This window comes from Lycorma delicatula, chromosome 11 (assembly GCF_047948215.1).
Source record: "Lycorma delicatula isolate Av1 chromosome 11, ASM4794821v1, whole genome shotgun sequence".
NCBI lineage: Eukaryota > Metazoa > Arthropoda > Insecta > Hemiptera > Fulgoridae > Lycorma > Lycorma delicatula.
The window spans coordinates 76,252,719-76,280,315 of record NC_134465.1 but is presented as its reverse complement, the minus strand read 5'-3'; the positions used below and the strand labels follow the sequence as shown (position 1 = coordinate 76,280,315).

Here is a 27,597-nt window from a genome sequence, read left to right as displayed (position 1 = left end):
TACAATAATAACTGAGAAGAATAAAAAACTCTAGTGTTGTATAAAGAAAAAAGTAAATAGCTTGCCCTATTTGTTACAGTAGAGTTATGCCAAGTTACCTATTGCATTCCATTATATGTGGCAATATTATGGTAGTGCAGCCACCTTGATTAAAAACATATGTTGCTATCATTCATATGATCTTCATATGTGTTAAATAAATTATTTTTCTGATTGGAAGAGACTGAATATTTGTATTTATAAGCTTGGTATAACTTGATGAATACATCTTAACAAATAGTTAATACTAAAGCATACTATCAGTAGTATAGTACCAAAATTATTTTAATAATAACTCACCTTATAACATTTTAATTTCTAAGTGCATTCATGAGCATTTTTATAGAGGTCTTTACTTCATATAAAATTAATTGTTTTGTTAATTCATCAGAAGTTTTCTAATTATTTTATTGGAAAAGCCATCATTGTTTATCAGATGGCTATAAGAAAACAGATTTCTTTTTCTTGTATTTTTTGATTAATAATTTTTAATGTTTTTTTCCAATCGGTTAACTAATAATTTGTATTTTACTGATTCAAAGTATCAAAGGATTGATATTTGTATTAATGATAGATCGGTTTGTACTGTTATCCAAGAAACTTAGACAGACCATATGAAATTGCACTATATCCAGCAGAAAGGGTAAATAGTTATTTTTTTTTGAAAACAAACTAATTTAGAAAAATAAGCAGAGGACTAGAGAGAGAGGGGGTTTGAAGAATAAGAAAGGCCAAGATAAAGGAATGATAAAGAATAATTAAATATGGAATTGCTGATCCACACAGAGTACAGAAATATGAAGATAAGAATTATTTTGGAATAAAGCATAGTAAGATCCTTAGGAAGGAATTTATTATTTTTTTCAGTATTTATTTTAATGAAAGATAAAGAAATAAGCTCAATTAATTGTATAATTGTTATATTAAGCAGTGTGAACCAGCCAAAATTATCTGAACTGTGTAATGAGTGGAGTAATAATAATATTTTTCGTTTTTATCAAAACAGGTTTAGGTATTCCTGAAGATTTAGCTATTGATTGGGTTACAAATAATTTATATTTTACGGATTCAAAATATCAAAGGATCGGTATTTGTGTTACTGATGGATCATCGGTTTGTACTGTTATCCATGCAAGAAACTTAGACAAACCACGTGGGATTGCACTACATCCAGCAGAAGGGTAAATAATCTATTTAAAAAAATATATATACAATTAATCTTTTGTGCCTTTATGATTATCTACTTTTTTGTACCAGCATTTAAAATACTCAGGTCGGTCTAACTGAGTTTCACATAAGAAAGTTTAACATATTTAATCTGAATCCTCATTTTATAAATTCTCAATAAATTAAACCGTAGAAAATTAAAATTTATTGTTTGGGTTATCTACTTTATATTTACATTATATGCATATTATATATTGATTTCTGGGTTTGTAAAAAAAAAAAATGAACTGCTTATGTTCCTTTTTGAAATATTTGGAAAGTTGGTGTTTAATTATGTTTTAATGAACTAAAATTTTTAATGACTTTCAAATCTTTACTAGTTTGCGCTTCTGCGGTTGTGATCAGTTAGTTTGAGGGAATAATGTTTGGTTGGATGTGAAGATGTTCGTTTGAAGCCTGTGTGAAGGTGAAATTTGATATGTATTTTACCGATGCAAATGTCTGCTGAGGCATTTTCATCTATGGCATCCTGACCGAGACCTGGCTGATGACTATGAGATGTAATCTGTTAGAGGGTCTAAAGATGACCACCGGTGAAGCCCCTCCAGGCTTGGAATGGAAGGGGTGGTGTGGCGACCGGTAAAGTCACAAAATGGGTGTCTTCCCCCTACAGAGTTGGGATGATGAAACAGCACGATTGTGATCAGTTGTGTAATGTTTATGAAATTCACACTGACTGATTATGTTACTGTCAGTCTGTCACTGTCTTTGTAAAATACTTTCATAGCAAAGGCAGTCCACTCCACTGTTCGAATGCAATAAAATGCTTTTTGTAACCAACATAATAGTGGCGGTTTCATCCCATCTCAATTCCATCTCTGTAAAAAACGGTGTTCCAGAATCGCTTGCTTCATTGTCGCATTTCGTATAAACATAAGTATAAATTAACTATTAAATTTTCTAAATGTAGGTCTGCATGATTCATATTTATGGGTGCCAGATAATGATCTGACAGCCTATTTTTGTATCGTACAAATTCCTTTTGACTTTTTGAGGGAACCACAAGAGAAGATATACTTTATATGAGAATATACTATTATACTAGAATATACTATTATACTAGAATATATTATTAAATATAAATATTTAATTAAGAATGGAATTAAATCTTTGTAAAGGTAAAAAGAACGCTAGAAATATCTTTTTGCCTTTCTTTTAATAAAAGAAGTTTTTTTGTTTATAAAATGACCTTTTTTTAATTAATTTTTTAACACTATGTTTAAAATGTATATACTTTTTATTTACTCCTTGATTCTAAAGTCCGTATAGGGCCTTGGTCTCCATCAAGATGCCATTCCACTCCTCCCTATCCGCCACTTTTTGTCTCCATCCTCTAATATACATCTTTCCATTGCCTCCTTGATCTTCCCATCAATCTGTCCCCCTGGATCTCCTTTAAAAATTCTCTTCATATCCCTGCCACTGCATATCTGCTCCAACTGTCCCAATCAACTCTATCTCTCATCTTAATCTTGCTAACAATTCTCCAAAAATTTCCTTCATTTCCTGACTGGTATATATTCTCCACTCCCAACTTTTACATACCGGTTCATATATATTTCGTAATATTTTTCTCTACCAGATATGCAGCATATCTTTATATTTTTTGTTTGAAGGTATTAAAATGTATATTCAAACCTTTTATTAATGATTTTCCTTATTAAGATCTTACTTGTTAAAAGTTTTTAACACCCAGAAGTCTGTTCTTTGATACTTTGATGACCTGGCAGTCCTATATAGGGTAAGGAGTCCATAATAACCAGACATATGATCAGACATGAGCCATATTTTCAAGCCCCATTAAATCTTGCGTAGGGTCGACTGATTACTTCCACTACATTAAAATAAAACAATAGTGCATGCTGTTGGGATCTATATTCATATTTTGATGATGATGATAAAATGTAGACTGTGTTTTAATCTTAGTCCTGAGTTTTATGTCAAAAATTGTATTCAGATCTGTTTAATTAATTAATAAAAAACTTAAGAGATTTTCACATTTACAAGTAAGGGTTGTAATTAATTCTTTTTATTTTTCAGTTTGATGTATTGGTCCGACTGGGGTGATCATCCAGTTATTGGTCGCTCTGGGATGGACGGTTCTGAAGTTATTGATTTTGTTAATGACAGTTTACATTGGCCAAATGGCATTGCTATTGATTATTCTAATGATCGTTTGTACTGGGTAGATGCAAAACTTGCTAGTATAGAATCTATTAAATTGGATGCAACTGATCGTAGGGTATGTATTATTGTAGTTGAACTTCATTGTTCATAGGGAATACGTTCCAGTGATTTACTGTGAATAGCAAAGTCTCATTATTTTAGAAAATATGTGTTTGTGTATATTTAATGAATATACACAATTTGGTTTTATATTAAAACCAAATTAGTATGTTCTACTTACAAGATAATTAAAATGTAAATATAATTTATAAGTTTGTTCGTGTAAGGCTTGTTTAAAAATAAATACTACTAAAAAATATAAAAAATAATGGTTTATTTTTAAACAATTTTATTATTTCAAGTATGGTTCATATCTCAGTTCATTTTTCAACGTAATTTCTACAAACATAAATACATTTGTGATTGTGTGTAATCAGATTCTAAATACTGTGAGCTTTTTTAAGAAGTAGTCATTATTTGACTGCTATATGTACTAGAAAAATTGTTTAAATATTCTAACTACAACATGCCGGATGAAGGGAAAACAGAGCTGTCAGTTTGGCAGTACCTATGCAGGATTCTCTAGGATTTCATATTGCAGTCAGATTGTTAAGGATTGATAACCTTAAAATTTGTTAAGAATCCTTAACGCAGGTTAAAGAATGGTTTCCTCATACGGTGGAAGAAAACTTGATGTGCTAGACTTAAATAAAAGAATTAGGGGAGTGTTTGAATGATGGCTAAAAGTTAGGAGATCATTGCTTAAGGTCTTCAAAGATTACTTCAAACAGAGGATGGAGGCAGAATATAAGCAGCTTAAGTCTTAAAACATTTAATATAAGTTTGGTAATTGTTTTTTGTGTTAATACAAAGTTTTTATTATTTTATTTATCTGTTTTATTATTTTTATAGAAAGTATTACAGGAGGAAATAAAACACCCATTTTCAATAGCTGTTTTTGAAGATTCACTGTACTGGAGTGACTGGGATGGTAAAGTAATAGAAACATGTAATAAATTTACTGGTAAACATAAGAGATCAATTATACATGAAAATAAAAGTCTTATCTATGGCATACACGTATTTCATCCAGCTATTCAAAATAAAAATGTAAGTTTTAATTTTTTATTTATTTTTAGGTTATTAATATTTGTGTGTCCTATTTACTAAGTATCAGATTACGGATTTGCTGCTGTTCTGTAATTCTTCGGGTGAGATGGAACCTTTCAACTTGCTATTCCTACATATATGCCAATTCAGATATTTCTCATGAGCAAGTTATAACTTGCTCATTTTTTGTGTTATGATATAACATTCAGTACAATCCAGTTTTTATTACATTACAATTCATTAGTGGTTTTTGGGTACAGTTTTTCTTAAATATTTTTAATTCTAGTAAAGAAATCTGATATTTCTTCATCAATGAGTCTTTTCTTTATTATTATTATTATTCACGAGTTAAATTTAAATCATTCATTTTTTCTTCAGTTAATAAAAACGTTATTGTTGTTTATACAAATGTTCAGTGAATAATGACAAAAGATAAATTATTTGTATAGTTGTCAGTATAGATATTACAATATCTTTAAAATACCTTACTTTAATAATATAGATTTTAAATTAACTGCAACACATATTTTGGCCCAAACTATTCTATTAAATATTGTACAATTCTCTTCGACTCGCTCAGTGTTGTTTATTAAATATCTTGTTCCTGCGTGATTAAATTTCTCTTGGTAATATGCAGCTAAGTCACTTGTATTTTATGATTTGTACTATAAACTTAGCTTTGCTAAAATACCATTGTGCTATTTTTACATGAAAAAATATTCCTACAAAAAATCTGACAGATTGTAGTACTTTCCTGGGATTGGTTATTTATTTTTATGTAGTGGAAAAATAATTATACATGCATAAAGTTTTTATTCTAAGTTTTATTATAATTATATGTTTAAATAAACAACAAAAAAAGTTTTAAAAATTGGTACTTTTTAATTTTTTTCTGCTTCCTCACATCCAAAATCACCTTCCAAGAGGAAATCTTGGATAACTTTTTATCGGTTACAAATTTTTTAGTAAAGTTTTTTTTAGATTCTTCCATTTAACAAATTCCACAAAAAATGTAAACTGATAAAAAGTTACCTTAAATTTATTTTTTGAGGGTGGGAGATGAATTATGAAATTTTATTACAATGTTATTACTAAAAGGTTATTATTTAATCTTTTTATACTATTAAAAGTTTAGATCTGAAAAAATTTTGAAAAATTCTGAAAATTGATATTTTTAAACTTTGATTGGCCTTCTCCACCCTTAATATTTTCCCAAAGTAAGAAGACAAAAAAACTTTGTTAAAGAATATGCAGTCAATAGAAAGATTGCTTTTTTGATTTTTGGGGAATTTTGCAGCAAATTTTTTTTACATGGTAAGAAAGCATGCACACGTGTACTGAGCTTAATATAAAAAGGGGCTATATTTGCAAAATTTTGAAAAAAAATTGACCCCCAAAACATTCGTACATACATGTATTTTTTTAATTCATACATATGAGCATTAGCTCCCATTTTTTTTGTTTTCGTTTTTTGGTGTCCCTGGGTATTGAAACATCAAAAAATTAAAAAAACCCATACCCCGCTCTTTGATTACCATGCTTTCCTTCTTGCAGCATACCTCTAAAGCTGTGATGCCAGAAAATTAAAAATATATACAGTTTATAGTTAATTCTTATAGTAGTAGAGATACCTCTATTTGTATTAAATGCAGTTTTCAAGAAATATCAACAATAATAAATATTAACTATAACTTTTAGAATTAAAGTTAAAGGGAGTTGTTTGAAGACAAGATTTATATAAATTCATATGCTTGTTTGCTTCTACTTCACAAGCTTCTACCATTTGAACACCAAATGGTGTTCAAATGGTACTTCATAAGATATATGTACTTCATAAGATATATGTACGAGTGTAAAATAGCAAAATAAATTAATTATTGCTTCCAAAGAACATATATTATTTAAGATTTTTGCTGAAAATATACTTGAAATGAAAATTAAACAGATATGTTTAGCTTTTTCTTATGTAAGTTGCTAACATATTTTTAGCCTAACATTTTTGTTGTTTTGTAAACATATAAATTACAGAAATGTTTTTCTTTGAAAATTAAGAGTAAATTTCTATTTGCTATAATTGAATCTGAAACACTTGGATTAGTTATTTGAGAATTATCTTTAGAAATACTGTTTAGTTTTTCCCAAAGAATTAAATTTTTATGGGTGATCTTACAGTCCCATATCTCAAAATTTACTCAAAGGGTAAGTAAATTTTTTTACGTACACTTTAGAGCTAAGAGAATTTCTGATAGTCATTTACATCACTCAAACCCCCATAAAGGGACAGTAGCCAAAAAATACTTTTTCTGTCATTTCTGGACTCGAAAGTTATATTCTTGTACTAATTACGTGATTCCATTACATTAGAATGTCACATTGATTTGTATTTGGGCATTCTCATTGAAGGGGGTAGTAAGCCAGATTTGTTGTTTTTTTATTAGTTATTATTTTGGTTAATATCTTGGCTGGATTAACCAATCATTATGAAATTTTGTACGATGACTTCTGAATGTGGGTTTTTGATGCAACTTAATTTTAGTTACAATTAGTAAAAGGGGTGGGGAGTTACAGTCACTGTGGTCCCTGCTTCTCAAAATTTTGCTCATTGTGGTAGCTTTTTTTAATTTTAGGGAAGTAATTTGATGCCTCTAAATTAAATTAATATTTTTCCTTTATTATTGTTTTAAAAACTTTTATAGTGTAAAATTTAATGTGGCGGTATTTTTATTTATTCATATTGAATTTGTTTTATTTTTTTAATTGCAGGAATCGCGTAATGAACTAAATATAGCACTACTGACATGTTATTAAAAATTGGATTTGCTGTTGATTGTAATATATTATAAACTTACAAGCTTTTAAATTAAATTCACTGTAAATGAAAATATGAATTTTTGGTCACAATCTTGTGACCAAAAATGTGTGGTTCCACATTTATTAATTTTATAAAGCAAGCTTGTTCTTGTATAATACATACCTTTTTATTTTCTCTGTTTAATTGTTATGATTTGTGATTATGATTACTTACTGGATATTTTTGTTTTTGCCTATTAATATTAAGCTATCACACGTTTCTCAAACATTTAGGCTTGTTCAATGTGAGGTCTTATTTTTATATCATTCACTGTAATAATTTGTTAAGTGTAAACTGTATTATTATTGTTATTATTTGTAGGAAATACAGTAATTTAAAATGATCCCATTTATTTCTTTGTTTAAAAAATATTCAAGTAATAAAATTCATTGTGCATTCAGATAAAACCCAGATTTATAGAAAATTATTTTTTTGTTATATTTTATGGAAAAAAATTACCCATTGATGCTGCAAAAACTGTTTTTGTCAGAATGAACTGTTTTCTCAAAATTTAATGTAATACTGTTGTATGTAATATCCTTAATTTTGTTTTATGAATGTGTTGCTACTATAAGTTGTACATGCTAACTTGTACATTGCTACATGTAACTAGCACGTTTTTGAAATTTATATGGAAAGAAGATTAATTTTATGGTTATTATCGTTACAGATAGTTAATCCGTGTAGAGATTCTCCTTGCAGTGACATTTGCCTTTTATCACCTAAACGTACAAACCCAAAAGGTTACAAATGTGCATGCCGTGAAGATAAGGTATTAAAAAATAATGATAACTGGTGTACTTATTCTGATATGAAAAAATCATTAATCATTGGAACTAGCCACGCATTATATCAGTTGGATCATAATATATTAGGTAACCAAACTGTTACTGCAATAGCAATGAAGAGTATTGGTGAATTGGGTGCCATAACTTATAACCCAATCACAGGTAAATCATTTTATTTTTTACGTTATTATTACTAATTATTAAGACTGTCTTACAGGAGAGAATACAAATGGAAAACTGTTTAATATTAAACTGTTAAAAATGTGAAGAATTAACTATTGTAAAATAAAGTCTGATACATTCAGTGAAATCATTACTTTAAACAAATTAATAAACTGCTTGGTTCACGATAAAAAATTTATAAATATCTAAAATTTATACATGAATAATAGTACATAATATTATTTAACCAATATACCATATTTATTTGAGTACCCCCCACACCTTGATTTTCCAGACCGAAAATCTAAAAAAAAAATAGAGTATATACCGGTATTTTAAAGTACAGCAGATATGATAAAAAAATACGTAAATACGAAAATATTCAGAAAGTAAAGCATTTAATTTGTTCATTTAAATTACATTAATAATTAATTACTGTAAGTACTAGTTTAGTTCAGAATCAGTAGGTTAGTAAAACAAAAAGAAAGTATCATGTTGAAAAGGATCATTTCAATACACTTTTTAATATGGGATTTTATTTTTAATTAATCACTGTCACTGTCAATGTCTGTAGAAGAGTTACCGGTAGTCTCCACATCGCTCTGCCAAAGGTGATCGTCTTCACTACCATCAAGTTCATTAGATATTCTGCATTTTTTTTGCAGAAAAAAAATTACTAATTCGTGGAAATACCTTCCCAAGCATCTTTTATCCAAACACAAATCCGGTTAAAATCTGGGCGTTTGATTCTTCCTGTAGGCGTGAGAAAGAAATTTTCATCAGCCATCCATTTACTGTACAGTTGTTTTAATGCAGATTTGAACGGTTTATTAATGCAGACATCTAGTGGTTGCAATAGAGATGCCAATCTGCCTGGAATTATTACTTGGTCTGTCGTACCCTTTTTTAAAATGTCTTTCACTTTATCAGTCGTATGCTGCCGATAACTATCCATTACAAGCATACCGGTATTTTTTTTTATTAAGTAAATTTCCTGATTGCTTTTGCCATACACACCTGATCCGATTTAAAGTTAAGGTTTCATCCATCCAACCTGATTCCTGTGCTCTGATAATAACTCCATTTACCTGTACAGTAGGAAGAGTTTTTCTTTTAAAAACAATGTACGGAGGTAATGTTGATCCGTCAGAAGTAATGCAAAGTATAACACTACACCTTTGTAACACTTTTTTCACCGTTTTTGTTTACGGTTTTTTTCAAATGGCATTTCAAAATATACGGGGGTTTGATCAGCGTTTCCTATTTGAGAAGGCAAATAGTCTTTATGTGTTCTAAGATTTGTTATGTATTTGTGAAAATGTAATATTTTTTGTTCATTATTTCATTTTTTGAGAAATGGTCATCTTTTGTCTTATTGACAAATAATTTCGTGCAAAAAATCATATTATCCATCCACGGCTTGCTTTAAAATCAACTTTATTCAATGATTTAGCGATTTCACGAGCATATGATTGACATATTTCTGTCGTGATTGCATAACCGCATTTCCTTTTTTCCAATTCTTCATTTGCCTAGTATAAAAGATGTGAAGTTATAACATTTATTGCTGATTGTCTCATACCTCCAGAGTAAGTAGATTTTTACAAATTAAAGAAAATTCAGATTTCTTTAATAATACTCATGTGAAACATAGGATTTGTCTAAAAGAAATCAAAACTTTTGAAATAATACACTGATGTATCAATTCAGTAAATATTGATGTATATTGGGACTCTAGAAGTAATATTTCATTTTCCTTGTCACTTTACATCATTTCATTTCTAGTGTGCAAATATGCATATGAAATTGTGTTTTGTGTTCAGCGTGATCTTCTGATGTAAAATAACTAAAGATTCTCTTAAATTGCAATGTGTATTTGTGAAATTTTATTTCAAATTTGGCTTGACATTTATGGAATCTTTGTAAATGTTAGAAAAACTGTGGGAAAGAATGTACAATGCATGTTTTTAAAGTAAGTACAGTTTTAAAATTCTGCCACTACTACACTGCAGTTGGCATTCCACACATGCACACTGTGTACTTGCATCTGTTGGAAGTCACAGATGCCATTCTGGAAATATTCAACTGCGTTTATGTTTGTTTGTGAGTATTTAAAATACCTTTGCTGATCGAGAATCCCGCCGACTATGAAATACATGGTGTGATTTGTTTTCTTAGTGCTAAAGGTGTGAAAGTGGCTGAAATTCATCTTCAGCTCAGTGAAGTATATGGAGAAAACATTATGGACGATGGAACGGTACAAAAATGGGTTAGAGCTTTTAAAGATTGCTGCCAGGATGTTCATGATGAGGAACGGAACGGAATGGACAACCTTCTGTCATTACTGAAGATTTGATGCAGAAAGTTGATGAAAAAGTGAGAGAGAACAGACGCTTTACGATTTATTTGCTATCTGAAGAGTTTTCTCAGGTTTCAAGAAGTGTTATCTTTGAAATTGTGACTGAGCGCTTAAATTATTGAAAATTGTACTCGCGCTAGGTACCGAAAATGTTGACTAAGGTGCACAAAACCAAACATTTAGGCAGTGCGTTGACTTTTCTTGAGCAGTACAATGTAAAGGGTTATCTCTTCCCCATCCGTCTGTTTGAAAAATATAAATAAATATTTTTGAAAAATTTGGGTATTATAATTGATTTTTTATTTATAGGGAGTATCTTACTGAGCGACAAGGCTAAAAAAGAAATACTTTCATTGGAAATGGATACATTACAATTATCAGTCATTATCAATGGTGATTTGGGAAGTGTTGAAGGCATGTCATTTGATGATTACGGTAATAATTTATATTTTACTGATTCTGATTTCGGTAAAGTAGAAGTATTTAGTTTTCATTTAAGAAAACGTAAAACACTTCTTCAACGTCTTGGAGGTGATGTACCTTCTGATATCGCCGTTATACCTGCTGAGGGGTAAGTAAAGATTCATATACGTGTGCCTACATGTATACATGTATGCACAATTTAAATAATTTTCTTAGAAAAAGTACATACACAATTAATATATTTATTATACCTAGTATTAATTAAGCTATTAACCTGTTTGGAATACGGTTAAAGGTTAACCTTAGCTGGGTTTCATTTAACTGCATTGTCTCATGACTGTCCTAAGACTGGTTGTTGACAACATAAATTATTGACCTGTAATCAGGGATACAGATTGTTTAGTTGCAATTAAAGCCTGATGTAAAGACTCATACTATGGTACTTTATGTCAATTTAATGTTTTAATCAGTATTTTGGTGTATCTTTGTCGGTGAGTTTTACTGAAATTGGCTAGTCCTAGATTTATATTTTACTAGCTGGCCTGTTCAGCCCGAACCTGGACCGTCGGGGCTCATGTCACCTCAGGTGAAAATTGGAGTCAATTCAGGGGCTCCTTGGGGCCAAGGAGCCTGCCTCATGACTGCAGAGCTCGCCATTCCCAATTTGCCAGGGGAACCAGGACCCTGAACACACGCAGAGCTTGCTTCAGTCGCTATTCCCATCTACTCAGAGGACTCCACCCCTGGTCTCTCACACTGTACATTACACTCATGGTTGTAAGAATAATACTGATTAATAATAATTATAGTATTCAGGCTTTATAGAAACCTGAAAAAGGAACTAATTTAAAAAATAGAATAATAGTAACTATAATAAATAAAATATACACATTTTTGACAATGAAAAATTCATAACTTATTTCTTTACCATGGTGGCAGAAATGTAATAATGACGTAAAAGGATTAATCTATTTTTTTTAAATCTATTTTAATTCACAACTTCACCTTTCTTGGGGGCAAAGAAATAATGGATGTTTTTAATATCTTAACCTTCAAGGCAGTTAGGGCCTCGGTTGATGGCTTAAAACCTTCCCTAGGATAACACAAATTTATCCTACAAATTTGAAAGTAATCAAGTCGTTTGGTTCTCGTGTGATGCGATAACAAACAGACAAACCTTATATATATTTCTGAATAACTGTAATCTGGTAGATAGCAATGCTGGCAAAATTTGGCCTTCAACCTACTAACAAATACCGGTTTGAATTTTGAAAATTGGACGATTGTTTGCAGCAATATAAGAGCATCCCATTGCACTTCCCAAAAAAGCACCTCAGGAGTACCCTGTTTGTTACCAATTGATGGTGATGATTGGTCTAGGCTCTCACGAGGTGCTTGCATAGCTCACTACTCTAGCCTCACATGCAGTCCTTATGAGAAGACCATTATTGTTAAACAGAAATTTTTTTAATTTTTTTAACGTTATTTTATTTAATTTAAGTTTAATTCTATTATTTTCTTTAATATTATTCATTGATTCATTTGAATCATTCAGTTCAAACCCAGCTCACACAGTGATAGATACTCACAATTCTCAGTTCATTAATTTAATTCATTAAAATCTGTGCTTCAATCGGCAAATCTCCACTACTATACATATATCTTTATCTAAAAAAAACCTTCTCAGTTACGCCAAGAAACATGGGTAAAAATTTGGTTGTGATTGATAGAGGAGTTTTTTGTTTATCCCGAACAAACAAAAACTCTCTTCCGCTTTGTATACTAGTATAGATGTACAGATAAGGCATTTTATATGTTTTAATTTTTCATTTCATTTCATTAATTTCTGACAAATTAATCTTGTATTGCTGGATTCTAAGTATTATTTTCATTCAGCCTTTATTTAAATTTTTTCTTTGTTTTAATAACTCTATTTGTTGTTTTTAGAATTTTTGTATAATTTTATTTCCTGGGTTGTACCTATGAGTTATGCTAGGAGAATGTTGGAAATTGTTCTGTAGTATTAGATTTTTGTCTTGTATTATGATATTTTCTGAAAATAAAAAACATTTTGGTACTTTTTCATTTCTTCCCCCAAAAATAAGTTTGTAAGTTTTTCACCTGTAAATTACTCAAAATAGCAGGAAATATTGATATTAACAATAACCAGGTTGGAGAAATAACCCGATATAACCATTAGTATTACTGTTTTTATAACCATTTATATTTATTTTATAAATGTAATCTAACCAAACTTAACCTTCGTTAATAATAAATCATTGCAATAATTACTGAATTTATCATTTAACACTCAAAACATTACTGTTAAATAGTTAAGGTTAGTGAGCAAAGTGAGTGTAGGTTATTTTTGGTTAGATTATATTTATAAGGGATATGTATAATTATAAGCAATAATGCTTATATTTTTAATATGATACTATTCAGAGTGTTTAAAATGACCAGTATGTTATCGGGTAATTTCTCCAACCAGGTTGTTAATATCAATATTTTCTGCTATTTTGTTATTTCCAGGTGAGAAACTTGCTAACTTTTGGGGGGGGGGGGAATGAAAAAGTATCAATAACTTGAATAAAATAACTTATTACTTACTTACCCTTAGTTTGGTGATGACTTATAAAAGTCATAATAATTAAAAAGAATTATTTTATAATTGTTTATGTTCAAGTAGATTTTATTTTTATTTATGTTTTTTCAATTTTACCCAATAAGAAATATCAGAAAAATACCTAACTCTCCTTCAGTCCTACTTTTTTTTTGCAAATTCCACCTTTCAATATTATAAAAATAATTGATGACAACTGATGTCAGACTATTCTGATAATCTCACTTTTATTTTCATATAGCTCTCATATTTTTGTTAGATCAGTTTGATCATTCTCATTACTATCTTTCACTACAACCTTTCTTTATAGAAAAAAATCCTTTAATAAGAAGGGCTTTAATTTCCTTGTCATGTTATCATGTTTCTTCTTTAAACACCATTACCAAATCTTATTTAATTTCCAGTTCTTTTACATCGGTAATTTTGCTGCAATAATCAGGTCAGTTATGGATCTAAATTTATGAAATCTGTACTAAGTATGTAACTTTATTTTAATTTTTTTAAATGTATTTATGAATTTTTCATGTTTGAAGTATTATAATGGTTTTTTATTTTTTATTTTATTTTTAGAGTGATGTACGTATCATTCTTTAATTCTCTGGGATCACATATTGATAGATTTTCAATGAGTGGTAATCTTGAGTCAAGATCTCATGTTATAGAAAATAATCTTTATGGTCCATATTTGCCACTACATTACAGTTCTTTTTTACATAGAGTATTCTGGGCAGATTCAGATACAAGACGTATTAATAACATTGATGTAGAAGGTATTTATTATATTGGTTTTATATTTAAATTATTTTTCATTTAGTTTTTCAATTATTTAAAATGTTTAAGGTTGGCATGATATGATTTTTAACTTTTATATATAGACAATGTTCAACTTAAGAGGCCCCAATACTCAGTCAGTAATTTATACTAAATGCATATATTGGTGTGAGATGGGTAAAATAATGTGGAAGATGTTGGTATGACTGGCGCTGGAGTGGGGAGAAGTGTTTATTGCCTGCATATTTGAGTCTGTATCAAGCATTGGCTGTTACTGTTGAAGAATGTGTATTCATGATGAAAATCTATTTGGAGATGAAATGTCATGTTTTGTGCTGGTGAAAGTACAGGGAGAAATTAAATAAGTGTTAAAAAAAAAGTTAGTTAAAAAATTTCATCATGAAACTTGCCTGACAGGTCAGTTTTAACAACACGGGTCATACAGGACATACAGTTACAAGATCCTCTCATAAATCTTTTTAAGCTGGGAAAAGAACATTTTGCTGGGTTCAGCCCAGACTGCAGTCAGGGTGATGCTGAAATGTTATCTGTATTGAATGCAGGTTTTCCGTCGGCTAACTAATGCTGATTATGCTAAAAGGGTTCACTAGTATCAACGGTTCAAGAACTTTATTAGAGGCAATATTAGCATTTTAAATCAAGTGTTTTTCACAGATGAAGTGTGATTTACCTTGGTGGGTATGTTAATAGTCATAACTACTGGATCTGGGGTACTAAAAACCCACACATTTTCTTCTGTATACCCACAACGAATTGGCATGTGGTGTGTGGTGCAAGGTGATGGAATAATAGAACCCTTGTTGTTTGAAAGAACTGTAAAAGCTGCTGTCTACCAGAACATTATTCAACAGTTCATAGCCGTACTTATAGAGGACGAGTATGACAGCTGGTTGCAGGAGGACAGTGCCACTTGCTGTACAGCTCGCTCTACTATGGAGATGTTACAGGGTTTTTTCGGTAGAAGAATCATTTTTGAAGGATTGTGGCCACCATAATTCCCCAATTTCTGCTAGTCCAGACATTTTTCTGTAAGGTTAATTAAAAAAAATTGTTTACAGGAGCAATCCACGCATCCAGCAAGAATTGAAGACAAACATGACCAATGCCATCCAGAAAATGGACATGGTACAACTAACAAGAATAGCCAGGAACATGCCCAGTGTATATTTGTATATATACTGTATCAGATCAGACTTAGCTTTTTTCCACAAACTAAAATATTCATTTTTTATCATCTAAATTAAAAGAAATAGGCATGTTGATATCTGAGAGAGTATAAAAAATTATTATTTCCACCGTTTTTTCTATGTGACACACTTATAATTAATAATAGTTAAATTTATATATATATATATATATATATATATATATATATATATAAATATTAACCCTGTCTAACACTCTTGTTTGTTCTAATTTTTTCTGCAAACTGACCAGCTATTTCAATAACAATAGAACTACTTCGATACAAACTTACATACAAAAAATTCTTTCTTTTCAAAAGATATTTCGATACAGATGGAATGAGCAGTCACTTTAACATTTCTAGTATTTGTTATTAAATACGTATAATAAAAATAATGGTACATCATCATGGCCACAAACAATAGAATTATATTAATACAACTTCTAACAAAGGAAATCACGTATTTGCCATATATTTAATGAGAAAAGGAAATGAAATTAGTTTCTATGGCAAATATTTTAATTTGTTTTATAATACAGAGTGATCATAAATTCAGCGTATTTTAGGTGTTAATAAAAGAAATAACAAAGCAATATATTACTTACATGCATGCTTTATTTTTGAACAGGGCATTTCAAACAGTTTTAAATAGAATACTTATTAACTTCAAACAGGTTTCTCATGAACACCTTTTGTGGCACATAAAATGTTTAGATGATATTTAATTGCATGCCACCCATTATGAAGAATATCTGGTTAATTCATGATTACTCATGCTGACAACCTTTGTTGCATACACCGTGTCATTGACAAACCCTCAAAGAAAGAAGGCAAGCGGTATAATATCTGGCGATCGAGGTGGCCAGGGAATTGGTCCATCATGGCTGATACATTGTTGAGGATTTGTTCATGTAGGTAGATCTAAGATTTAAACCTCAGTGTGGAGGTGCATTGTCTTCTGGAAGTAAACGTCAGGTGGCTGATGTTCAGTTTATGGTTCCACCTACTTCTGTAACATATCTAGATAACCAGTGCTAGTAACTGTTGGCTCGGTGAAGAAGAATGATCCGATCACCTCACAAGCAGTCAACACACACCAAATGTTAATTTTTGTGCTTTCATGTTGTGTTTGCCAAATGGCATGAGAGTACTCTCACCCCAGATCCAACAATTATGACAGTTAGAATGACGAGGAACATGAAAGGTAGCTTTGTCAGAGAAGGTTAGTTTTCTCTAAAGTCGGATTATCGTCATTCACTTTATCAAAAATGTTATTGGAAAAACTGTAACTGTATTATTTATCATCATCTTCAGTCATACACCATCTGAATTTTGTATACATGAAGTTTTAGCCTCTTGTGTAGAACCTTCACAATGTCAACTGTGATATTTCCAGTTGTAAACTCGCATGACGAGTCGATCTACCCAGGCTTCTCTGAAAAGTTTTTCTTGCCTGAGCCACAACTTCCTTAGAGAAGGTAGGTCTGCCAGCCTCTTTTTTGTGCATTACTCTTCCTCTATCCTTAAACTGCTGATACCTACGTTTATTGTCTTTATTAGGAAGATCACAGCCTTACTATGAACGAAAATGTCTATGAGCAATAGTAAGAGATCTGCGTTCATGAAACCATAGTACGCACATAACCTTCTCCTGCACGGTAGCCATTGCTCAATTAATGATCTCTCCTGTTGTTACATCATGCCGACCTGTTCATTCAAGGTAATTGGTAACTAGTACCTACACTAATGTTTGAAAAAAAAGATCACGCGCTACACTACTTAGTTCAATTTTTTTTAACCCCTGAAGTGTGCTGAATAATTTGTGTTCACTATGTACATGTATATAGATTAAATTAATAACCAAAATAGACAAAAATTATAAGTTTCAGTTATAATTAATAAATAGAAGCGTTTAAAGCACTTTCCCTCCTCCCTGGAAACATTTTCAAAACATTAAAAAGAATATATCACAATATATTTTTTAAAAATACATAAATAAAATGTAAAGAACTCTTCCCTACTGAGTAAAGGCAATATACATAATGCATTGCATCAAAACAGGAAGAGGTTTATTATTTGTTCCTTTGTACTATATACTTCAATTTTTCTTTTGGTTGTGCACTTACAAAACATCTAACTACAAAAAGACTTGCTTTCTCTTAGAGCAATGATGTTTGCTATAGTCAGATTTTCTTATACAAAGTGTCTGGTACAGGGCTTAATATCTCATTATTTTCTCTCGGCATGTTGACGTACAACAGTTGTGTGAAAACAGCAGGACAATTTGCTCATCAATTTTTCTTATTTAACTGGCCACGGAATGCTTTATCTTGAGAACGATTGCATCAGTTTTATGAATAACCAGTGACTAGTGTGTCTGTATAATGTTTTTTGCTATGGTACCTAACAAAGTGTAAGGTATTTTATTTATTGTTATATATGCTATTTTAATAATAAAATAACATGTAAAATAATTATTACAGCTGGAATTAATAATATAATGTTAGTTTTAATATGTTACCTAAAGTTATGTTATGTCATAAAGTTATAAATGAATAATATACTGTAATAAATATGCATTTATAAAAGTAATAAAAATTAACATGATAACTGAATTGTATAGCAGCCTGATGTATAGCAGATGCTGTAAGTAAGTGCAATACACAGTAATACTGTTGTTATTAAATAGATCAGTATAAATTTAATATAAAAGTTATATTACTTGCATTACTATTGTTTATGTAGTATAGAGCTATTATCATTGAAATTAAAATTATGGTTGCAGCTTGACATAATTTGTAGAAAATAATTATTATCATAATGAAGATCTTTCTTTAAAATAACTTGGAGATGTTTTGAAAATTATTTTTAAATTATATTCTATTTGTTATACAAATTATAAAAGAAAATAGGACAGAAACTGTTAACTTTTAAAATTTGTGAATGTAAAACAAATGAGGTTTTGAAGCGAAATCTACTTGTTTCCTTTTGCTTTTTTTCTTCTTCTATTTTTGTTTCTCTATTTATTTCTATTCTATAAATTCCTTTTATTTCTATTCTATTTTTTTCTTCATGCTCTATATTTTTTATAAGTTTTTTTTTGTTATGCTAAGATGTGATTTAATACAATTGGTTTTGATTATACTGTGAATTTAGCTAAACTGATTTGAGTTTTCTAACTTATAGAGCACAAAGTACTGGTAGATTATTATTGTTTAGAATAGCACTTCCTCTTGCCATCCATTTTTTTATTATTACTATTAATTTTTCTTTTCTTTTATTTAAATAGGTCTTCAATTGCATTTATTCAGATTGTTGTCAACATCTCCGATTTCTTTGGCATCGATCGATTCAGATCTATTTTGGACCAGTCTTAATTCAAATTACCTTTATTGGGCAGACACTGTAGATGATTCAATTGGAAATAAAATGATAAATCTTGGTATGTATAAAGTTATGTATTGATTTATGTTAAACGTTTTATTGATTTCTTATTTTCTATACATCTTCATAATTAATGGTTGGGATGAGCTAACTCGAGCTTAATAGATTTTATATAATCTTCTGTGTCATTTTCCAGCTTTATAAAGATGAAAATTTCTTACTTTTGTGTCTTATCTGAATTGGCTTATTCATTATTCATATTTAAAATAAAATTATAACTAATATATATTTATATTGCAATTATATAAATTAAAGTTCCACTTACCAACAATTCTAAAATATATTTCCGAGTACTTTCAAAGTTGCTATTCCATCATCAGGGATTTCTTATAAGATGTTAATTCAATATTCATATGTCATATGTATAATTATATTTAAATTAAAATTGTTACGTTCAGTCGGTCATCAAGAAATAAAAAATAATTTATACATCAATAAGACTGTAATGTCATACCTATAAGATGTTTACGACTGTTATCTAATTATCTATTATCTTAATTTATACAATTGTATTTATAGCAACTGTGCCAAATGCTTGGAAAATTAAATCTAAATAATAAAGTAACTCAATAAAAACTGTTCTGGAGGAAGATTTCTTGAGTTCTTTAAATTTTTACTTACTTTAGAACAAGAATTTACTCTATTTGTTATAGACTTGAAAAAAAGTAAAACTTTAGCAGCTAAACTTTTTTCATTAAAGATTTTTTAAAGGTTTTTTTTTAATAATCTTGTATTTTTGTAGTCAATAATTAATTGTTCACTAATATAATGCTTCAGAAAAAAAATAATTGTGGTTTTTGGTGCTATGGTATATTTTAATAAAATACTGATAAATTGTATTTACAAGTTTCTTAGATAATTGTATCTAAGAGTTCCAGTAATATAATATTAAATAAAATTATATCATATCTGGATCTTGTTTGCCATCATTGTTTGGATCAATATAGCCTCCTTGAGAACTCAGACACTCAACCCACAGCTTCTGCCATGATTGAAAGGCATTGTTTTTTTGTGTGTATTAAACTTCACCTCCATTCCCCTTGAATCTTCTCTATCATGTCAAAACTTTTCCTTTTTTCCTCTTTTCTTGACTTAACTTGGGAAAGAGAAAGAACTTGCACAGAGCCGTATTGTTTCCACTGTATTAGCGACGAGAAACAATTGCCATGTTGTTTTATGACAAAAACTGCTACACAGTGAAATGTGTGGCCTTGCATTGTTGTGGTGAATGACCCAGTTATTCTTGCGTTACTTGTCTGGATGTTTCCTTCTCATACTCTCCCTTAGTTACCTGAAGATAGCAGAACAGAATTCTCTATTGATTGACCTCTATGAACTCTTTGTGGCTAATCCCATCAGTATTGAAGAAACAGACTAATAAGGATTTGATGTTACTCTTGACTTGATGGCCTTATTTTTTGGCTGAGTTGAAGATGGGCACATTCCACTGGAATGATTGCTGCTTACTTTCAGAGTCACATCCATTTTAATCTAATTTCATCATTTGTGATGACCTTAGAAAGGAAATCGGTCAATTTGAAACAGCATTTTCAGGTCTCTGAAATCCATAGTAATTTTATATATATATATATATATATATATATATATATATATATATATATATATATATATATATATAATATACCTACACCCACACTTTTTATAGTAAGTGTCAATTTTGAATTAATAACCTATATATATATGATGTGACACTTTCATAGCAGTCAATAGTAGTCAACTGTTAACATAGTTTAGCCATTTTTTTTTTTTAGTTTTTTATATCCATCCATTTATGCTATAATTAGAATGCTAAAATTTGTAATCCCGTGAAATGTGAAGAGTAATCCAATTTTTGGTGGCAAAAAATCTGCAGCTGAAATTTTCAGGCAAATCTGTGACTTATGGGTTATTAAATCAGTAAAGTAATACAGTGATGCTATTTATTTTGAAAAGGACAAACAGAAGTTTTTGATGAAGACTGTAGTGGTTGTGGTAACAGATGATTTTGATTGAAAAAAAACAAAAACATAAAAAATTTGAGAAAACTGGTGTTTCACTGGTCATAATGTGTTGATGTCTCATGATTTTTGATTTATTAAGTTTTGATAGAAAAATTGGCCCATAAAATATTTTTTGCCACATGGGTGCTTAAGATGTTAATGACAAACACAAGGAAAACAATTTTGAATTTTTGTAGTTATGAAAATGAAGGCAATGTAATTGTTTGATCGGTTTGATACTGGAGATGAATCCTAGATTTCTTATTCGAACATCAAAAGAAAACAATAGTCAATGCAATAACAGCATTCATTATCTCCTACATCGAATAAGAAATTTAGGAAAAATTATTATAACTTAAAAAATCCAAAATTAAAGATAATTTTATTATTGACAAATAATTTAATTATTAAACAATTTAATTTAATTTATAAGAATAAATTTACACCATCCGTGAAATACTAGTATAGTGTTACTTGAAGATAGACAGTCAAAAATTGACGCCCATTTAAAGTTCCTTGTAAATTTTACTTGTTCATGAGATTTAAGAATCTGGATAGAATAATTTAACTATTTTTTTTGTGTGGTTTCTTTTTGAAGAAATGTTTCCTCTTCGAAGGTTATAATTTGAAGAGGAAAAATTTCTTCAAAATTTTTTTATGAAAGTTTAATACAATGATGATGCTCTACAATTGAGACATTTTTCTAATAGATATTTCATAAAATCAGTCATGCATGCTATTTTAGAAAATAAGAACTACTGGTGTAGCCTGGTTAAAAATAAGTATTAATTAAATTAAATGGTTTGTAATTTCTTCTTTTTTTTAACCAAATTTATAATTCTGGGTTTATATATATTGATTTAAACATTTTACAGTTGGTTGCATTTCTATTAAATATTAAATCTTTACTTCTTCTATTCAAATGTTTTTTCTTTTTATTTTGTCTAACCTTTTTAAATATATGTAATGTTCTTTTAAAGTTTTTGTAATGTTATTAATTGTTGTGTGTGTAACATTGTCTGTGTTAATATTAATTTTTAATATTTTTGTAATATATTATTTATTTGTTTATCCAGCTTGTGATTAATAAAAACAAACATTTAACAAATGGTTAATATATATTTTTTTATTTATTCTAGTGATTTTATTTTTCTTAGTTTGATTAAAAATTTTGCTTGTATTTATGTAGTCATTTATTTTTAATTACAATTTAGTGATTCATTATTTAAATTTTATTTTTATCTAAGTCATGACAAGATGGTAAACTGCATTCTGTACGACCTGATTATTTTGTTTCTCTTGAAACATTACATTACAGGAAATAACGTTTTAAAATACACAATTTTTTTTTTGCTAGCATTTTTTTTTACATTTATCTATGTGATGGTTTTTCTAAAGAATGCTATATAAATTTAGAATATCCTTACATTTAATGTAAGGATACTGTAGTGAGTATATTGTGCTTTTCAAGAAAACCTGAAATCTGTATCAAAAGATGTTCTGTATATATATATATATATATATATATATAGAGAGAGAGAGAGAGAGAGAGAGAGAGAGAAAGCATGCACTATTTTGTTTGCAGATGTAATTCCTACATCAAACATATAAAATACTAGTATTGTCTATAAATTCATTGATTTTCTATTCCTTATTTTCATAAAATGAATTTATTTGAAATATAAAAATTTAAATTTGGCCTTAGTTTTACGAAAATTGCACATTGTTGTGTTACTATCGTACATTTAGAATGTTAAAACATTACTTTTAAAAACATTTACTTTGTTGAAATTTTTATTTTATGTTCTGTGATGTTGAAGTGTTAATTTCTCTTGTACATATTTAATTACTACTTGAGGTAGAAACTCATTTAATATGACAAAACATAATAAAAAATAAAAATTGTGAAATACTTCATTTACAATTACTGTAACTTCAACTTAATAGTACTTAAGCAGTACCACGTGAAACTTCACTGCAATTGGTAGCTTAGAGTTTGGAATGTCAAGTATTGTTAAGATCATGTTATTCACAATTTTTAATCATTTTAAACTTTTTCAATAGGAAGTGGCAAAAACAAATTATCGAGTTTCTCCATGATATGCTATTGTTCAGTTCATAAAACAAAAAACTAAAATAGGCAAAACTATGAAAACTTAGACACTAATTTATAGATGATTTTTTAGTTATAAATAATAAATTTCACTGAAGCTTCCTTATCCTAAATTAAACTTTTAACAATAACGTAAAATTCTTCTGTTATCTGTGCTTTATTACTAACACATTCTTTCTCAGATATAAGTGCTTAAACTTTTAATAGTTTTTTAATGCTCTTTTCATATATATATTTTACCTTTTAAAAGTATTCTACTAAATTATATATTTTTTTAATTTGTTATAAAATATTTTAGTTTTAATAAATTAGCTTAAAGAAGTTTTAATTTAAATTGTGGCATATAAGTCAAACCCTGATTATTTTAATATTTTATGTTCAACATTTTAACCTATGTGCAGAAATTTTTCATGTATGCTCAATTTAAGAATGCTAATTTTTTGTTTGTTCATTGATTTTTTTTCTTCTCACTTCATATGTAACCTAATTGAAATAATGGTAAGTGTTTGAAAACGTGTGTGTGTGTGTGTGTGTGCATATATATATATATATACATAAGACATAATGTAAATAGATGAATGTGAAAAAATATTTTACAAAAGTATTAACGTAGAAGGCATTATTATATTGTAAGAAGTGATTATTTCAAGATTTTTTTTTGATCAATTAAATTTAAAAAATGATTCTTGAAAAAATGAATAGTAATTTTGTATCAGGAGAATGGGTAAATTACCAATCTTATGCAGTTTTATTATTATTTCTTTGAAAATTTATTAAATGTATGAGTGGAATGAAAAAAAAATTTGGTATTTTTGAATCTAGCATAGTTGACTAACTTGTCACAACAGTGTACGTATAAATATATAAAATATAAACCACCAGAACACAGTAATTAGATAAGTTAAACTTACCACAGTTTCATGTATGCTTATAATATCATTTAAAATTTGCCAAAAGAAAACATAATTTTGGAAAAAAGACATCATTAAAAACAATATGTTTTAATAAATATAGAATTTAATATAAACTGAAGATGCGGGATAGTATGAAAACCGGTTATTGGAAATTGATACAGTAAGTTTAACTTATTTGATTGTTTTTTGGTGGTGTATATCATGTAATATTAAATTTTATTAACACAGCGGTCAAAATTTTAATGAACTTTTTGAATTTATCTATACTATTATATAAAAGGAAAAGGGTTTTTTTTTGTTAGGTATAAACAAAAAACTACCTGATCAATCGCAACCAAATTTTTATCCATGTTTCTTGGCATAACTGAGAAGGTTTTTCTTGAAAAATCGATCTATATATATATATATATATATATATATATATATATATATAGTAGTGGATATATGCTGGTTGAAGCACAAACTTTTAATTAATTGAATTAATGAACTATGAACAGGGTTTGAACTGAATGATTCAAATCAATCTAATGAATAATATTACTTAATAATAAAATTAAATTTACATTAAATAAAATAATCTATATCTATAAGATTATATAAAAAGGAATAGCGTTTTTATTTGTTCGGGATAAACAAAAAAATTACTTGATCAATCACAAATTTTTATCCATATTTCTTGGCGTAACTGAGAAGGTTTTTGAGTTGATGTTTCATCTTGAAAAATCTCTAAAAAATATATATATATATATATATATATATATATATATATATATATATATATATATACTAGTAGTGGAAATTTGCTGGTTGAAGCACAAACTTTAATGTAATGTATTGTGAACACAATTTTATCATTAGTGTGAGCTGGTTTTGAACTGAATGATTCAAATCGATTAGATGAATAAATATTACAAAAATAATAGAATTAAATTTACATTAAATAAAATAAAAAAACATTTCTATTTATCAATAATGGGCTTCCCATGGGGACTGTGTGTGAGGCTAGAGTGATAATGTAAACAACAAAATTTACTATTTTTTTTAATTTCTTGGTAACAAATGAAGATATCAGCTTGATTTTTTTTTGTTTGTGCTTCATGTAAACATCTAAAAACCAGTTTCTAGATTTTTTGAAATTCTGAGTTTCAAGAGTTAAAATGGATTTTTGAAACCCTGCTATTTTTTTTTAATTTCTCAGTAACAAATGAAGAAATTAACATGATTTTTGGTGGGTGTAATCTTCATGTGAATAAACCAATTTCTAGATTTTTTAAATTTGAGCTTGAAAGGAGGTGAAGAATAACATTGATTTTGAACAATGATTGTAAACTTTCCCAATGCTGATTATACTAAACGAGATATTCAGTAGATTTGGGCTTGCAAGTACGCTTCAGATAAATATTTAAAAACAATTTTTTGAATTCTGATTTTTTAAGGGTTGCAAAGGTATACACGGTGCTGTGGTTCAACCAAACAGCCACTGCCATTGCTACTCTATATTTGACTGGTTGCACCTGCCTCTGGTTATGTGACAAAAAACATAAATTAAAAAGATTGACCGCTATTGGAAATGCAAGTTACCATATGGAACGAGCAAATCTGCAATGGGAAGTTAGTATGTGTATATAAAGAAATTGTGATAATGCTATAATGCACAGTAAGAGTGATTACATATAGACAAGTTCCTCCAATTTTTTAGTAAACTATGTATAACGACACAATGTACCAAAAAATTCATTTTTTTCAGTTTCTGAATTGCAATTTTTTTAATTTGGGATGAATTTAATTTAATCTTAAGTTAATTGTTGTGTAGTTGTTTTAATTTGAGGCACTAAAAATTAAAAAAGATATTATTTTTTAGTTTTTAGGTAATTTTTTTGAAAGATGATTTTATTTATAAGTTTATTTCATTCTTCTACTTTGCTAAAGATGTCATTTTAATTATGACAGTTTGAATTTAAGATATTTTGTGATCAGTTAGAATTGTGCAAAATATTTATTATTTATTTTAATCTTGTTTATTCAAATGTACAATTTATTCTAGATTACTAGTACATAACTTTAGATCAAAACTGAGTATTGACATGTGGGATCTGTATATTTTCTGTTGTGTGAAAAAGAAGAACATTAAAACAAATGAAGTATAAAACAAATGTTCAGCAATAGTTGCTTATTATTATATAAAGAAAAAACACTACTTTCTTATGGTTTATTTTTTGCATTTCTCTATGCATATTTTTAATTTTTGTAATTATATTGTGATGTATTTAATAGTTTTATGGATAATTTTATTTGTTTTTACATTGATTAGTAGTGCATTTATGATATATTACATTATCAAACGTTAATTTTGTGAAAATATAAGGAATTTGTAATATTTTACATGTATAATTTATAGTTGTTACGTAAATAAATACAAATATTTATTATTTTCATATTAAATATTTATTTACTATTACTTCATTGTTAACGTTTATTTTATATTCTCACTTAACCTAAAAAATATTAAAAAAGTTGTGTAAATTTTTGATGTTGCACTGTAAAATGTTGGAATTACATTCCAACAAAATTTAAACTAAAACTTTAGTATTAGATCACTAAAAATACTATTACACGGTTATATAGTGGAGATTTTCTAAAATAAAAACATTATATTATTAATATTTTAAAGATGTGTACCTGAAGTTAAAAGAAGTAATTTATGTTTAAACTAGATAAATTGATGTCTTTAGATGTATATTATATTTATCACTTTTTTGAGGAGTAAATGATGAGTAAAGAAATGAGTAAAGAAACTGCTGATTAATGTTCTGCTCTTTGAAATATTCTCCAAAATCCACTGTAGATTTAAATAATTATATTTATAAATTATATTTTTTTAATAATATAAATATATATTTTATATTTATTGATGTAAATCTGCTTCAAGACATACAAAGACCACCCACCATATGTCTGTTGATGATAATCCTCTGGTTCTTCATATTTAATATACAATTGTTGTTTTGCTTAATTAACTTTTACAGTATTTTGTTTTCTGTTTCAAGGATTGCTTTCTCAGTTTAATTGATATTGATTTCATAAATTTTCTTCTGTTCCTAAAAAATGTAGCTGAAGCCAATTATAAACCAATGTTTTACAAAGTTAATACACTAAGTTCTTCATATTAAGCGAATCTATTTCCTTATACACATGTATATTATTATTATCTTTTATGACCACATAGGATCACTGTAGTAAATCCATTAACCAAGTCTCATCGATGGAACTGTTTGGGCTTTCTGGTCCTTCCAGTACTGTTTCACATGTTCTGATCTTTGTGTCCTTTCTAATGTTGAAAATGTTCGTTAGCTAGCAGTGCCAAGTCATCGACGAACAAAGACAGTTTGTTTTGATTTTT

The 27,597-nt window shown here is 28.5% G+C and overlaps 1 protein-coding gene across 3 annotated transcripts in view; it reads left to right on the top strand.

Moving 5' to 3' along the window:
- yl (Putative vitellogenin receptor yl) overlaps window positions 1-27,597 on the top strand; it is a 144,566-nt gene that overhangs the window by 46,719 nt on the left and 70,250 nt on the right. For all 3 annotated transcript variants that reach the window (XM_075378230.1, XM_075378231.1, XM_075378232.1), the window contains exons 11-17: window positions 1,046-1,220; window positions 3,307-3,508; window positions 4,345-4,542; window positions 8,064-8,343; window positions 11,012-11,273; window positions 14,319-14,518; window positions 19,016-19,168. In XM_075378230.1, the coding sequence (XP_075234345.1) occupies window positions 1,046-1,220; window positions 3,307-3,508; window positions 4,345-4,542; window positions 8,064-8,343; window positions 11,012-11,273; window positions 14,319-14,518; window positions 19,016-19,168 (1,470 nt within the window). The remainder of the gene's footprint in view (window positions 1-1,045; window positions 1,221-3,306; window positions 3,509-4,344; window positions 4,543-8,063; window positions 8,344-11,011; window positions 11,274-14,318; window positions 14,519-19,015; window positions 19,169-27,597) is intronic.